The sequence below is a fragment of the Ascidiella aspersa genome, chromosome 1 (genome assembly GCF_963924565.1).
Source record: "Ascidiella aspersa chromosome 1, kaAscAspe10.2, whole genome shotgun sequence".
Lineage (NCBI taxonomy): Eukaryota > Metazoa > Chordata > Ascidiacea > Phlebobranchia > Ascidiidae > Ascidiella > Ascidiella aspersa.
The window spans coordinates 7066735-7083690 of NC_139447.1; the positions used below are offsets into that span (position 1 = coordinate 7066735).

A 16956-nucleotide genomic window follows, 5' to 3' on the forward strand; every position below is an offset into this window, starting at 1 on the left:
GCATCTCCCATTTGTGCCAAAACCAGGCAGGTTAACTCTCTGCAAGAGTAAACCAGCACCAAAAATAATAAATTTTATAGGCCTGTGTATTTAATTATTTAACGTACAAAATGAGCATTTGCAACAGGATCATTACTTTAAGTGGTATAACATTACCAGTTGGGACAGTTAACACTTAACTAAAATGAATATGCACACATGATTTAACTGAGTATATCACGTTTAAAGACTTTGAATTGGTAAAGTAGGTCAGTAAATAAGCGCTTCATTACAGTTTGCTTAGCTTTGAAACTGACAAAATACATATACATAAATTCAAGCAACCAATTTAATACAGACATACTCTTGGCATTTCGCAAGCTGCCAAGTTGCCAACTCATAATAAAGCTGGACGAGATTGAAATAAATGGTGGAGAACCGAATTAGTGTTGTGATATCGTTGGATGAGAGCAAAGATTTTTTGCGTTACAAATAAACGAGGTCGAAGTTTAAAAATAATCATACAACGAGACGAATGCATAAATATCATAACAATTTCGTAGTATTTATAAACTTACAGATTTGCCTTTCATCAAACTCTAGTTTAGAATTTTATGACGCCAATTGATCGCATTTTATCTCTGTGACTTCACCAAGGTTAATTATGACGTCAGAATTATGTCGGTAAATCCTGCCAGAGCAAGGCACCATTTCAAAATTAAAATTACTTTACTGTATCGTGACCATTGTCATTTCGGCGAAATAATTTTTTTTATTTTTTTTTTTATTTTTAAAAACACGTTTACCACAATTTTCTTTCGCATATCGCACATTAGCGCCAAAGAAAGACAAAATAAACAACTTTCCGAACCGAGGAATTTTCTTCAATTTCAACACAACAAAGCAGACACATGTCTTAACTCAAATCCACTTTCATTTGTATGCAGCGCTTCAGGTATTTTCAACGAAATGGGTTTTCGTAGAACACTCGTTTTACTGCCATATACGGCTTATTGTGATTTGGCGCAGCGTATATTGGTGAGAAAGAAACGCCAAATAAAACAACTTTCCGAACCGAGGAATTTTCTCAAACTTTAACTCAAAAGAGCAGACACATGTCTTAACTCAAATCCACTTTCATTTTTATGCAGCGCTTCAGGTATTTTCAACGAAATGGGTTTTTGTAGAACACTCGTCTAACTGCCATATACGGCCTATTGTGATTTGGTGAAGCGTACATTGGCGAGAAAGTAACGCAAAATAAAACAACTTTCCGAAGCGAGGAATTTTCTTAAATTTTAACACAACAGAGCAGACACATGTCTTAACTCAAATCCACTTTCATTTTTATGCAGCGCTTCAGGTATTTTCAACGAAATGGGTTTTTGTAGAACACTCGTTTTACTGTCATATACGGCCTATTGTGATTTGGCGAAGCGTATATTGGCGAGAAAGTAACGCAAAATAAAACAACTTTCCGAACCGAGGAATTTTCTTAAACTTTAACTCAAAAGAGTAGACACATGTCTTAACTCAAATCCACTTTCATTTTTATGCAGCGCTTCAGGTATTTTCAACGAAATGGGTTTTTGTAGAACACTCGTTTTACTGCCATAGGGCTTATTGTGATTTGGCGAAGCGTATATTGGCGAGAAAGAAACGCCAAATAAAACAACTTTCCGAACCGAGGAATTTTCTTAAATTTTAATACAACAGAGCAGACACATGTCTTAACTTAAATCCACTTTCATTTTTATGCAGCGCTTCAGGTATTTTCAACGAAATGGGTTTTTGTAGAACACTCGTTTTACTGTCATATACGGCCTATTGTGATTTGGCGAAGCGTATATTGGCGAGACAGCAACGCCAAATAAAACAACTTTCCGAACCGAGGAATTTTCTTAAACTTTAACTCAAACGAGCAGACACATGTCTTAACTCAAATCCAATTTCATTTTTATGCAGCGCTTCAGGTATTTTCAACGAAATGGGTTTTTGTAGAACACTCGTTTTACTGTCATATACGGCCTATTGTGATTTGGCGAAGCGTATATTGGCGAGACAGCAACGCCAAATAAAACAACTTTCCGAACCGAGGAATTTTCCTAAATTTTAACACAACAGAGCAGACACATGTCTTAACTCAAATCCACTTTCATTTTTATGCAGCGCTTCAGGTATTTTCAACGAAATGGGTTTTTGTAGAACACTCGTTTTACTGCCATAGGGCTTATTGTGATTTGGCGAAGCGTATATTGGCGAGAAAGAAACGCCAAATAAAACAACTTTCCGAACCGAGGAATTTTCTTAAATTTTAACACAACAGAGCAGACACATGTCTTAACTCAAATCCACTTTCATTTTTATGCAGCGCTTCAGGTATTTTCAACGAAATGGGTTTTCGTAGAACACTCGTCTAACTGCCATATACGGCGTATTGTGATTTGGCGAAGCGTACATTGGCGAGAAAGTAACGCAAAATAAAACAACTTTCCGAACCGAGGAATTTTCCTAAATTTTAACACAACAGAGCAGACACATGTCTTAACTCAAATCCACTTTCATTTTTATGCAGCGCTTCAGGTATTTTCAACGAAATGGGTTTTTGTAGAACACTCGTTTTACTGCCATAGGGCTTATTGTGATTTGGCGAAGCGTATATTGGCGAGAAAGAAACGCCAAATAAAACAACTTTCCGAACCGAGGAATTTTCTTAAATTTTAACACAACAGAGCAGACACATGTCTTAACTCAAATCCACTTTCATTTTTATGCAGCGCTTCAGGTATTTTCAACGAAATGGGTTTTTGTAGAACACTCGTTTTACTGTCATATACGGCCTATTGTGATTTGGCGAAGCGTATATTGGCGAGACAGCAACGCCAAATAAAACAACTTTCCGAACCGAGGAATTTTCCTAAATTTTAACACAACAGAGCAGACACATGTCTTAACTCAAATCTACTTTCATTTTTATGCAGCGCTTCAGGTATTTTCAACGAAATGGGTTTTTGTAGAACACTCGTTTTACTGCCATAGGGCTTATTGTGATTTGGCGAAGCGTATATTGGCGAGAAAGAAACGCCAAATAAAACAACTTTCCGAACCGAGGAATTTTCTTAAATTTTAACACAACAGAGCAGACACATGTCTTAACTCAAATCCACTTTCATTTTTATGCAGCGCTTCAGGTATTTTCAACGAAATGGGTTTTCGTAGAACACTCGTCTAACTGCCATATACGGCGTATTGTGATTTGGCGAAGCGTACATTGGCGAGAAAGCAACGCAAAATAAAACAACTTTCCGAACCGAGGAATTTTCCTAAATTTTAACACAACAGAGCAGACACATGTCTTAATTCAAATCCACTTTCATTTTTATGCAGCGCTTCAGGTATTTTCAACGAAATGGGTTTTTGTAGAACACTCGTTTTACTGTCATATACGGCCTATTGTGATTTGGCGAAGCGTATATTGGCGAGACAGCAACGCCAAATAAAACAACTTTCCGAACCGAGGAATTTTCTTAAACTTTAACTCAAACGAGCAGACACATGTCTTAACTCAAATCCACTTTCATTTTTATGCAGCGCTTCAGGTATTTTCAACGAAATGGGTTTTTGTAGAACACTCGTTTTACTGTCATATACGGCCTATTGTGATTTGGCGAAGCGTATATTGGCGAGAAAGAAACGCCAAATAAAACAACTTTCCGAACCGAGGAATTTTCTTAAATTTTAATACAACAGAGCAGACACATGTCTTAACTCAAATCCACTTTCATTTTTATGCAGCGCTTCAGGTATTTTCAACGAAATGGGTTTTCGTAGAACACTCGTTTTACTGCCATACGGCTTATTGTGATTTGGCGAAGCGTATATTGGCGAGAAAGAAACGCCAAATAAAACAACTTTCCGAACCGAGGAATTTTCTTAAATTTTAATACAACAGAGCAGACACATGTCTTAACTCAAATCCACTTTCATTTTTATGCAGCGCTTCAGGTATTTTCAACGAAATGGGTTTTTGTAGAACACTCGTTTTACTGTCATATACGGCCTATTGTGATTTGGCGAAGCGTATATTGGCGAGACAGCAACGCCAAATAAAACAACTTTCCGAACCGAGGAATTTTCTTCCGGGGTCACCATTGAAGCGAGACGCTTTCTGTGTTGCTTCGAGTTCGTGTTCAGCAAAAAAGGGCAGACGATTACACATTGCAATGCAAAGGAAAAGAACGAAAGGAAAAAGGCAATATGTCCGGTTCGGTGCAGTATTACTGTGTGCGTCGGTAAACATAGAGCGCCGCTACATAACCCCCCTCCAGAAACGGACAAATAACTCAATAACACTGCGTAAAATAGGCGAATACAAAATCACGACGACGGAAAGCGAAAATAACTGCGAGCGCGCGTGCGTAAGAACTGTTCGTCCGAGGGTGGCCGTAACGACTCCGGTGGCTGACGAACGGACATCGGCTGCTGGGCATCTGAAGGCGGTGGCGGATCAGGTAGAGGTGATGGTTTTGTTGGCCGCCCTCTGCGTGGAGGTTGAGCCACCAGCACTGGCTCTGAAAGATCCAGATGTGCTGGCTTTAACCGGTCGATGCTCACCAGTTTGTGCCGGCCACCCATGTCGAGGGTAAACCCTTTCGCACCTTTTTTGATAACCTTGTATGGACCATCGTATGGAGGGGTTAACGGGGGACGATGACCGTCTCTGCGAATAAAAACGTAGGGGCTGGAGTTCAACGATTCCGGGATGTTCACTCGAACAAAACCGTGGCGAGACATCGGTGTTGGAGTCAGTTGACGAACTGTGGATCTTACCAATGGTAAAACATCAGCAGGCGATGGCGTTGTTTGCCTGGTTCTTACCAAATCACCCGGAACGGCGATAGGCGAGCCATACACCAGCTCTGCTGAAGATGCTTGGAGATCTTCCTTTGGGGTAGTCCGGATACCAAGCAAAACCCATGGAAGCTCGTCTATCCAATTAGGACCTGTTAGTCGTGACATGAGAGCGCTTTTCATGTGGCGATGAAAGCGTTCCACCAATCCATTGGCTTGCGGATGAAATGAACACGTACGGTGTAGCCGGATGCCTAGTAGTCCGTTGAAAATAGTCCACAACTCCGACGTGAACTGCGAACCTCGATCTGACGAGATGTCGGAGGGAACTCCGAATCGAGCAACCCAGTGGAAGGCGAAAGCTCGTGCACACGTGATGGTTGTCGCATCCGGCATGGGAACGGCTTCTGGCCATCGAGTAAAACGATCGACCATCGTTAACAGATACTTGTTCCCTTGTGAAGGTGGTAAGGGACCGACGATGTCGATATTGACATGAGCAAACCGAGCTTTGCAAAGCGGGTAATTAACCAAAGGCGCGCGGACGTGTTGGTGAACCTTGGCCTTTTGACAGTCCATGCATTGTTTAGCCCATAAACCAACTTGACGATGCAGGCCGTGCCATACAAACTTTGATGCGATTAGTTTGCGCGTAGCCCGAACCGAAGGATGCGAAAGTCCGTGAACTATGTCGAAAACTTTTCGTTGCCATGACTTCGGTACAATAGGGCGCGGAGATTCGGTGGATACGTCGCACAGGATCGTTGTTCCGGACTGGTCAAGTTGGATGTCTTCCAGTTTGAGACCAGAAATTGCGGTGCGATAAGCTTGTACCTCCTGTTCGAGCTGTGCACGCGCGAGTGCGGTGTAGTCCATGTCGAGTAGTAACGTACTGATGGAACCGCGGGAGAGCGCGTCGGCGACATGGTTTCGCTTGCCTTCGATGTGACGAACATCTGTTGTAAACTCGGAGATTGCGGTTAAATGGCGCTGCTGTCGTGCAGACCACGGAGCTGAAACCTTAGAGAAAGCAAATGTAAGCGGCTTGTGGTCTGTGTAAGCTGTAAATACTCTACCCTCTAAAAAGTAACGAAAGTGGCGTATTGAGAGATGTAATGCCAGTAATTCCCTGTCAAATGCACTGTACCTTTGCTCAGGAGTTCGCAGTCGTTTGCTGAAAAATGCCAATGGCTGCCACGCACCATCGATGAACTGTTGAAGAACTGCGCCGATTGAATGCTGCGAGGCGTCAGTTGTCACTGCGGTGGGTGCCTCGGGTAAAGGGTGATGCAATAATGTTGCACTGGCAAGGGCGCTTTTAGCTTCCGTGAAAGCCAAACACAAACGGTCATTCCAGGTAAGTTTTGAGGGTTTTCCCGCGAGTGCGTCGTATATAGGCGACATAATACGTGCGGCTTCAGGAATAAAACGGAGGGAAAAAGGCAATATGTCCGGTTCGGTGCAGTATTACTGTGTGCGTCGGTAAACATAGAGCGCCGCTACAATAGGCCCGTTTTATTTTGCGTTTCTCACCAATATACGCTTCGCCAAATCACAATAGGCCGTATATGGCAGTAAAACGAGTGTTCTACGAAAACCCATTTCGTTGAAAATACCTGAAGCGCTGCATAAAAATGAAAGTGGATTTGAGTTAAGACATGTGTCTGCTCTTTTGAGTTAAAGTTTAAGAAAATTCCTCGGTTCGGAAAGTTGTTTTATTTTGCGTTACTTTCTCGCCAATGTACGCTTCACCAAATCACAATAGGCCGTATATGGCAGTTAGACGAGTGTTCTACGAAAACCCATTTCGTTGAAAATACCTGAAGCGCTGCATAAAAATGAAAGTGGATTTGAGTTAAGACATGTGTCTGCTCTGTTGTGTTAAAATTTAAGAAAATTCCTCGGTTCGGAAAGTTGTTTTATTTTGCGTTACTTTCTCGCCAATGTACGCTTCGCCAAATCACAATACGCCGTATATGGCAGTTAGACGAGTGTTCTACGAAAACCCATTTCGTTGAAAATACCTGAAGCGCTGCATAAAAATGAAAGTGGATTTGAGTTAAGACATGTGTCTGCTCTTTTGAGTTAAAGTTTAAGAAAATTCCTCGGTTTGGAAACTTGTTTTATTTGGCGTTGCTGTCTCGCCAATATACGCTTCACCAAATCACAATGCAGTTAGACGAGTGTTCTACGAAAACCAATTTCGTTGAAAATACCTGAAGCGCTGCATAAAAATGAAAGTGGATTTGAGTTAAGACATGTGTCTGCTCTGTTGTGTTAAAATTTAAGAAAATTCCTCGGTTCGGAAAGTTGTTTTATTTTGCATTACTTTCTCGCCAATGTACGCTTCGCCAAATCACAATAAGCCGTATATGGTAGTAAAACGAGTGTTCTGCGAAAACCCATTTCGTTGAAAATACCTGAAGCGCTGCATAAAAATGAAAGTGGATTTGAGTTAAGACTTGTGTCTGCTCTTTTGAGTTAAAGTTTAAGAAAATTCCTCGGTTCGGAAAGTTGTTTTATTTGGCGTTTCTTTCTCACCAATATACGCTTCGCCAAATCACAATAAGCCGTATATGGCAGTAAAACGAGTGTTCTACGAAAACCCATTTCGTTGAAAATACCTGAAGCGCTGCATAAAAATGAAAGTGGATTTGAGTTAAGACATGTGTCTGCTCTTTTGAGTTAAAGTTTAAGAAAATTCCTCGGTTCGGAAAGTTGTTTTATTTTGCATTACTTTCTCGCCAATGTACGCTTCGCCAAATCACAATAAGCCGTATATGGCAGTAAAACGAGTGTTCTGCGAAAACCCATTTCGTTGAAAATACCTGAAGCGCTGCATAAAAATGAAAGTGGATTTGAGTTAAGACATGTGTCTGCTCTTTTGAGTTAAAGTTTAAGAAAATTCCTCGGTTCGGAAAGTTGTTTTATTTTGCGTTACTTTCTCGCCAATGTACGCTTCACCAAATCACAATAGGCCGTATATGGCAGTTAGACGAGTGTTCTACGAAAACCCATTTCGTTGAAAATACCTGAAGCGCTGCATAAAAATGAAAGTGGATTTGAGTTAAGACATGTGTCTGCTCTTTTGAGTTAAAGTTTAAGAAAATTCCTCGGTTCGGAAAGTTGTTTTATTTTGCGTTACTTTCTCGCCAATGTACGCTTCACCAAATCACAATAGGCCGTATATGGCAGTTAGACGAGTGTTCTACGAAATCCCATTTCGTTGAAAATACCTGAAGCGCTGCATAAAAATGAAAGTGGATTTGAGTTAAGACATGTGTCTGCTCTTTTGAGTTAAAGTTTAAGAAAATTCCTCGGTTCGGAAAGTTGTTTTATTTTGCGTTACTTTCTCGCCAATGTACGCTTCACCAAATCACAATAGGCCGTATATGGCAGTTAGACGAGTGTTCTACGAAAACCCATTTCGTTGAAAATACCTGAAGCGCTGCATAAAAATGAAAGTGGATTTGAGTTAAGACATGTGTCTGCTCTGTTGTGTTAAAATTTAAGAAAATTCCTCGGTTCGGAAAGTTGTTTTATTTTGCGTTACTTTCTCGCCAATATACGCTTCACCAAATCACAATAGGCCGTATATGGCAGTTAGACGAGTGTTCTACAAAAACCCATTTCGTTGAAAATACCTGAAGCGCTGCATAAAAATGAAAGTGGATTTGAGTTAAGACATGTGTCTGCTCTTTTGAGTTAAAGTTTGAGAAAATTCCTCGGTTCGGAAAGTTGTTTTATTTGGCGTTTCTTTCTCACCAATATACGCTGCGCCAAATCACAATAAGCCGTATATGGCAGTAAAACGAGTGTTCTACGAAAACCCATTTCGTTGAAAATACCTGAAGCGCTGCATACAAATGAAAGTGGATTTGAGTTAAGACATGTGTCTGCTTTGTTGTGTTGAAATTGAAGAAAATTCCTCGGTTCGGAAAGTTGTTTATTTTGTCTTTCTTTGGCGCTAATGTGCGATATGCGAAAGAAAATTGTGGTAAACGTGTTTTTAAAAATAAAAAAAAAAATAAAAAAAATTATTTCGCCGAAATGACAATGGTGTATCGTGGTAGTGTTTTAATTCAGATATTTTACCTGATAATATCTTTAAAATATATCAAATTAAATATTCCCAAATTGTCCTCAAATAAAATGTATTTAGTCACGCACAAATAAGCCCAGGCCTGCAAACAAAATAAATGCAATTTGAATAATCCAGAACTAGACAAACCAAGGTGGTATTTGGACAAACTATGGATCGGACAAAATGTTAAATACCTTAGAAGGGATTTAAGGTGCACACATAGGTCTACTATAATATACCAGATAATTTTAAATATAATAAAATGCCTCGTAATGACTTTCATATGTCAATGTTAAAACTATAACAAACCACTCGAGTGCGCATTACTTTGTCAGTAGTGCAAAATTCAAAATAAAAAACAGGATTAGAAGGAAAATAATTTTCTTTCCAGGACGATAATAATTTTCAGAGAAAACGTCACAAAGTTACGACAAAACCGGACATCCAAAACGAGTGACCTTCTATCGTAAAAATATAAGGTTATCATTCGTTATATCTCATGCACAAACGTGCAACTATAATTAAATACATTCTTAAATAGGCCTACAGGTTAAATACACTGAGAGAAATGTCGAATGATGGCCTGGTGATAAAAGGACATGGCCTGGTATAAAATATATTTATTTACCAACGGCGTACCTGCATAAATTCTCGGAACGCCGTTCCGGGAGCAATTCTTTTGCGTTTCCTGTTTTGGTAGGCCAATGCCGCCAATCCCCTTGTTAAAAAATAATCCCAAAAGCTAGTTCTACATCGAGCGCGGTTCAACTTTGTTGTAAACAACAAAGTTGCCTCAGGATGACTATATTTGTTTTATTGTCTACTACTCAATAAGTCGTGCTTAAGCAACAAAAGACAATGACAAAATACTGGACTGTTAACAATCTCAAATTCTAAATCAAAACTCTTTAACGACATTGAAGACTGGCCTATGTAATTTCGTATGAATAATAATTAGTTATTATCAATTTCGTTAGGCCTAATTAGCTTACATGCCAGGTAACTTCAAAAGTAATTGTTGAGTCTGCCTTTACGTCTTTAAAACAGTGGTTTAATATGTTGTTGAATTGTATTTTACTTAGTTTGTATTTTTGTTGTTTGGTCTAAAATCTAAATCGTCTTAACTTTTTCTAGATTTACGGAGTAAAATAAAGGGTTAAACATAGTCAAAATGCGTATAGCACTGGTTTAAAGCCCCACTGTTTTGGTAATCCATTTTCTACAGTTAAACAAGAGGGTTATGTCCAAAGCTAAGGTCAGGGCTCGCGAACGCTTTTATTGATTTTTGTTCAAGCACAGCAGCGACACCTGGCGAATACTAGTTGCAAACGTAGACGCATCTGTAGGTTTTAGAATAGAAGCTTTTTTTTTTAATCAAATGACACTAAAATATGCAACGCCTCAATGGTGAAAATCGTGAAAAAGGTCTTAGCTGCAATCAGTATAATGTATTGCTGGAAAAAGTGTCAACATGTGTTTTAAATATAAGGCACACTAAAGCAACTTATAGAGTAGATATCAGGCAGGATACAACAAATTGAGCTAAACCACGTAATAAAAATATTTAACGAGCAGCAACCTAAATATCAGTTATAACTTGTAATTAAAAACATGCGGACGGGGTGACAAAATAGAGTCGCTTTTGAACAGTAATATACTAATATACACTCGATAAGGAATCAAAAATATAAAATACATATGTCAAAGCTTTACGAGCAGCCGCCGAACTATAAGTTGTACATTATTTTTCAAAACAAGTCTACGAGTTGACAAAATACACTCGCTTTTGAATAGCAACAGACATCAGCCCAGGGTATGGTCAAAAGCACAAAAATACTGCGCAAGAAAGAAGTGTGATACAAATTGGCCTTTTGGATACTCTTTGCAGGGTTAAAGTTTGATAAGGTTTTCCATAATAGAGCTATTGTTTTGCATTTCATTGAAGTATATAAGCACTGCGATTTCCGGGGTAGCGGGTTATGACCTAGAGTTTTTTATTCTTCAGCACAGTTATCGACTTTAGTTCACAGCATTTTCGTTACATCGATAGAATAGGGGCACACAGGGCTGGTCATACACTTTCACTCTTGATAGTGTTTTTTTGCTTACAGTTGTACATGGTATTAAACATAAATGTAAAAATACGTGTTCAAAGAGTCCATGTGTCATCGGTTGAATTTAAGCTTTTCATCATAGTTTTATAGCATTTTTAATAGTTTTATAGCGTGAATGAAATACAGTTTTAGCGCAAATCGCACAAGACGCAAAAAAAATATAGATTATTATGCCTGGGTGTGCGCAAGCAGGCTTGAGTCCATTAAAGCGGCGGTAATTATGTTCCAACAACTTGTACCAGCGCGGTCGTAGCGCTGTGAACCGACTATAGCAGTCTACCGACATATTTCGCCGTATTGTGTAGCCTTTGGCTCGGGCTCGGGTACAGCTGATATTAAGCAAGAGTAAACGGATATATAGAAGCTTAATTATTTAGGCCGATTTTATTAAGATTGCAGTGCACAGGTTCGTTCAAGCTTGCGTCCAAGGTTTGTTTTAACTGTTCTACAGTTAAAATAGCGAAAAATTGGACAATCTATTTAGCAGGACCGCTAAATCATAATAATTCATCGATGTTTATTGCATAAAAACATCATTTGAGAAGCCTATTTTAATAAAAATCACAAATATTGCAGAAAGGGTTGTTATATACGATGAAGAGCACTTGTAGAACTTGTTTGACTTTTATGAGTATGTTAGTTTTCCGGAGCATTTGAAATGTTTTTGCAAAAATGTGAAAGCCTTAGTTTTTCGTAACAAGATGTAAAAAATCGCTTGTTTTGCGTTCGCTAACCACACTAATTTTTAAACAAGGCTGATGTAGTATATTTTTTAAAACCCGCAAAGCATTTAAATGCGCTTTCCCAGAAGGTCTCGCTTTTTGAGTTTGTGTGTTTTGCTAGCGTTTGGTTTCTTCGTCCTATACAACGTGGTGTTATCTCTACCCGTACAACGGATCCTTCGTAACACTATACCAACACGTAAGTGAAATAAGGTTGTGTTTAGGGTGTGTTTGGTTTAGGAATCGTAAGCTTCAGAAACGAGTGACTCGCTTAAGCTTAAGGCGAATCGTGTGATAGCTTATTTTACGGCGTTTTATTGCTGCCGTTAAAGAGAAACAGACATAAGGCACTCTCCCGACCACGAAATGTAACCAGGAATAAATGTCACTCCCAAATACATTCGAAAACGGAGAAAATGTCGGCTGAAAATTTCAACCGGACTTTTGTTCGCACAAATCCTTCGCAGCATGAACTCGTTTTAAATGTACAGATTGGCTATGGTGCGAATTTTTTCATTATACCCACAAAAGCTGGCAAGCCGCGCGACTCGTCAAGTGATTTCCATTTGAGTCCAATGTAATGCTCATCGCTGAGAACGCACGGATAGCTAAACGATTGCAAAGAGCAAATTTTGGTCAAACACACTTGCTTGGAGGTCTGTCATGCGTAAAGCTATCTTGATTTAAGAACAACTAATGGACATCGTTCACATAGGGCCTTGGGGCACACTTCGGACAGCGCAAAACACTTGGAAGCATCTACGGGTGGATGGCATCAACAGATAAAGTCTACAATAAAATTCTTTCTACTTTGAGCTGATTTTTAAAACTGTGTGATATTTTGTTTTAAAAACTCCACGAGTGTCGCAGTTGGCACCGGCGATTTACCACTTTCTAGAATTGTAATGGCGTTAGCGTTAATATTGTGCAACTGTTGAGCGCAATGCGATGTGCATTAAGCTGCAACAAATTAGTGAGCATAATTGACCATTCGCATTCAACCCAGCTTGACCAAATTGATTTGAACCATAGTGCTATAGGGCTGTATTTGTTAATAAAAACGTAAAATTAAGGTGATTCCGTTTGATGTACTAACCGTTGTGCGAGATTAAATTGTTAAACCAAAGTACATTGTAAACATTTATTTTAGGGCATCTAATCGTATTTATTCGTAAGTTTGCACTTTAAGCGAAGACGTCAGCTGAAAATAAAATATAAATTTGGAGTTTGGTTTCAACCTGTACGTTTAAAATACACATTTTTGGAGCATAATGGCTGGAGGTTGTGGTTAGACATAAAATGAATTGTAAAGCCCGTACTGAAGTAGCTATAGCGCTCTTTAAACGTTTCGAATATTTTGTTTTTGTTAGCTTGCAACGGACATATGAGGCAAGCATTTTTGCATGCAAGCTATTAATTTGATCTTAAATGTTGCAATACAAATGTAAAACTTATTTAGGAGTATTTTAGTTCTTTGAGTCAGTACCACGTTACCGCCAAGCCCCATTAAATAACACTAGCTCTAAATATTTCACACTTTCGTGCAAACCGCGCACATTTTTCCAGGCGAGAGTCGCGATTTAGCTTCCAAAGGCAATCCACCCAACAGCGACATCTCGCGGTTAAACAAAATCCGGACTTTAAAGCCTGAACCCGGTTCGGAACTGCACAGAGAGCGAGACCGAGGTCTGGTGGTGTACAATCGCGTGCCCAAGTGCGCCAGCACCACCGCGCGTCTTCTGCTGGCCGAAATGGCGCGACAGGACCCCGGCTCCTTCACTCTGCATGTCGAGAGCTGGCCGAAAATCCAGCAGACCTTATCGCCGGAAGACCAGGTTTGTGTTTTCGCTGATTTTTTTCAATACGCGTTTTCAGACGAACTGAATTTGTAAATATGGAGATATATCCTCGCCCTCACTAGTAAAGCACGACAATGACTTCGAATGGGCAAATATTCTTTAGACTTTCCTATCTTGGTAAAAGTCAGTTAATAATAAGTTCAAGTGATTCAAAAAACGAAATATATTCATCATCATGAGTCACCTAATTCAAATTTGATTCCTTCGAATTAAGAGACAGATTCTTAGTATCGTTTTTGGCCCCTTTCTATATTGCACCCATTTGCCAAACGACCGGCAACATTCTGATTAGGCTACACTAACAAAGTGGAACTGGTGTACTGATCGCATACTGCTATTATCTGTTAATTGTCAATGATCTTTCAGTTTAAGCAAGCATTATAAATGGTCATTGGAGCTCATACTCTAACTTCTAAACATTTGCCAAACTAGATTTCGACATTTACCCCCTACCCAAATATATAAGGCTACATTTGATAATGACTTTTTTTTCAAAAAACGATCAACCGAAATTCGGTTTTACTCAATATACGTGAAATGTCGTCACCATGCATTATGAACAATATGGCTGTACAATACATATACACCTACGATAAATGACCTTTTCGCAAACTTTACGTTGCCAAGTTATGCTTTGGGGGTGACATTACTATTTTATACCCACGCTTTGAATTTTCCTAGCATCTATCTATAGTCAGTAACTATATCTCAAGCTTTGTAATTAAATACATCGATTCTACCATCAATGTTGCTTTATAATCGATGGTTAATTAATCAGTAATGAAAACATACCAAGTACTGTTTTTTCAGCAAAAACTGGTCGACAAATGGACTTCCTTGAAGAAGTCAGTGGTTGTTGTTAGGCATCTTCAGTACATCGACTTTACCAGGTAGGCGACTCTTTTACCGTATGTTAAACCACTATGGTAATGTGATATGGAAGTATAGGCCTACATCTCGTTTAAGTTTAACCAACTCTTATAGTTGCATTGGCAATTTGAGGTGTTTCAAGTACAAATAACAGCAGTTTTTCCGGTGCATGACATTTCCTGCTTAATGCAACAACGGCACGTGATACATATGGTAACATCAACACAAACTTTACTGCGGTTCTTAAATGTGTAGACAAAGCGTTTTGATAAGCGATTTGACTTGTTTCCACTAAAAAAACTGTCAACTAAATTAATTGTGACTAAATATTTCAGTGTAATGCGAAATCCTGTGCTGTAGAATCAAGTTCCATTCAGCAATTTTAGGTTTTGTACTGTGCAGCTACGGATTTCCATCACCCCTCTACATTAACATCGTGCGGCATCCAGTGGATCATTTCGTTTCCAGCTACTATTTCAGAAGATTCGGCTTCGAAGGTTGGGATGATCACAAGTGGCTTAAGTGGCTGGGAAAAATGCCGGAAAATAAACGCTTTATGGTAGGCTGGACATATTTTTACATACAATTTAAGGAGGCAATAAAAAATCAACGAAAAAACAGCTTTGAAATATAAACATTCTTGCCAAACAATTTAATTAAACTTTCTGAGATCCTTAACGTAATACAGTATTAAAACCAAAGCTGTAATGTTCTCTGGCTTGAAACGTATAAAGCGATATGAATCGCATATAGGCTACACTTTTCTAATTTTTGGTGCGAAACGATTTTGTTAAGAGTAGCCTCAGATACTAAAACTGTGAAGAGCAGTTGAGGATTGTTGCTGGAAGAATAAGACTTTTTTTAGGTTTTAAAAACTTGAACTATAACTTGTTAAAACCCAAAAATTCTCCCAAAACTACTACATCACTGGAAAACTTTATACCATATTCAGATCAATTGCAATGTAAGTAGGCTAACCTTCAACTGATGTTATTAATGTGCTCAGTACTTCACTTTTTTCTGATTTTAAGAATTCGATACGCTTGCTTGTAGAGTATTGACGACTGCATTGCGAGGAACGTGACTGAATGCGCGCGGCAAAACCCTGCTCACATGTTGGCCTTCTTTTGTGGACAACACGCAAGATGCAGGTCAACTACTTCGAGTTGTTCGGGTTTGGCAGATCGAAAAACATTGATTTAACTGTTAAAAATTGCTCTTCCCTATAGGCATGGCAGCGAATGGAGCTTGCTCGAAGCCAAACGTAATGTGGAAAAGGACTTTGTTGTTGTAGGATTGGCCGAAGACTTGCCCAACACTGTTCGACTTTTTCAAGCTTTGCTGCCGAGGTAATAAGCTGCTATTAGAAATCTTGTTAAAAGTAAAGTGGAAACGAATAAGTTTGGGTTTTGGGCAATATGTTATATGTTGAGTGCAAAATAGTTAGTCCCCTATAGCTTAGTGGTTCCCAAACTTTTATGGCTTGCGGCAGTCCTTACAATTAGTAAACCGATTGCGACACAACATATATTGTGGCTTATTCTCCTCTAATCTTACACGAAAAGTGATAACAGGATTCATAGTTAAGGAAAAATTAGATTCTCAAATATATTTTGGCACCCTTAAGCATTAAAGCTATCACCCCAGGCCGCCGCGACACCCCGGTTGGGAACCAATGCATTGTAGAACATCCGTAAATAAGAAATCTTGAAAAAAGTAGATAAAAACTCCAAATTAGGAAAAACGGTTAAAAAATAAGTTCAGTTAGGTTATTTACATCTTGTAGGCTCCAGTGACATCAACGTTTAGATTTGCTAAACCCGCCATGAGAAAAGTAGAAAAAAATTGCGCCAGCTTCTTGTTATTTCATTTCAATTGTCACACAGATGCAATTGGTAAAACTCCGAAAAAATTCGCCAACCGGAAAAAAATTGGGCGTTTTCACAGTTTTAAGCTGACTATATTTTTGCATTTTGTATACTTGCACAGGTTCTTCGGGAATTTCGAAGCCGTTTATAATAAAGTCAAAGGTAAGTTCAATACCTAAAGTGCTTTATTTTTCAGAACTTTATTCGACAGAGATAGTTTAGCAAAACAGATTATTGGCAAAAATGTCTAGGATTAGTAGTTTCCTAACCCATTGTTTAAAGCTTGATATATTATCTTACAGATCGGCTTCCAAGCACTCGCACCGCTAGGAAAAAGCAGCCACGGGGAGGCGCCAGAAAGCAACTCCAGAAAGCCTTGTATTTCGAAATGCAATTTTACGAGTTTCTTAAGTCGAGGTTTGAAAAGCAGCTGGAATCGTTTGGAATAACGTGAATCGGGTAAACCAAGGATGGAAGAATCCGCACAGCGACAAGAGTGCTGAAGTGAAAACCTGTTCGACTTACAGTATAATATGGAGAAACTAGAGAAGCGCCAAGATGCTACAAACAAAGGCTCCTTGCTTTAAGTATTGCGATTAAAAAGCTACT

The 16956-nt window shown here is 39.1% G+C and overlaps 1 protein-coding gene across 1 annotated transcript; it reads left to right on the forward strand.

Moving 5' to 3' along the window:
* Nucleotides 1–11811: 11811 nt before the first annotated feature.
* On the forward strand, nucleotides 11812–16856 carry LOC146166837 (uronyl 2-sulfotransferase-like). The gene is made up of 8 exons (XM_083385126.1): nucleotides 11812–11949; nucleotides 13317–13585; nucleotides 14420–14499; nucleotides 14882–15038; nucleotides 15533–15630; nucleotides 15709–15828; nucleotides 16469–16509; nucleotides 16650–16856. Exons 1-8 carry the CDS (start codon nucleotides 11823–11825, stop codon nucleotides 16799–16801), a joined length of 1044 nt encoding a protein of 347 aa, XP_083241252.1. The 5' UTR covers nucleotides 11812–11822; the 3' UTR covers nucleotides 16802–16856.
* Nucleotides 16857–16956: the final 100 nt, after the last annotated feature.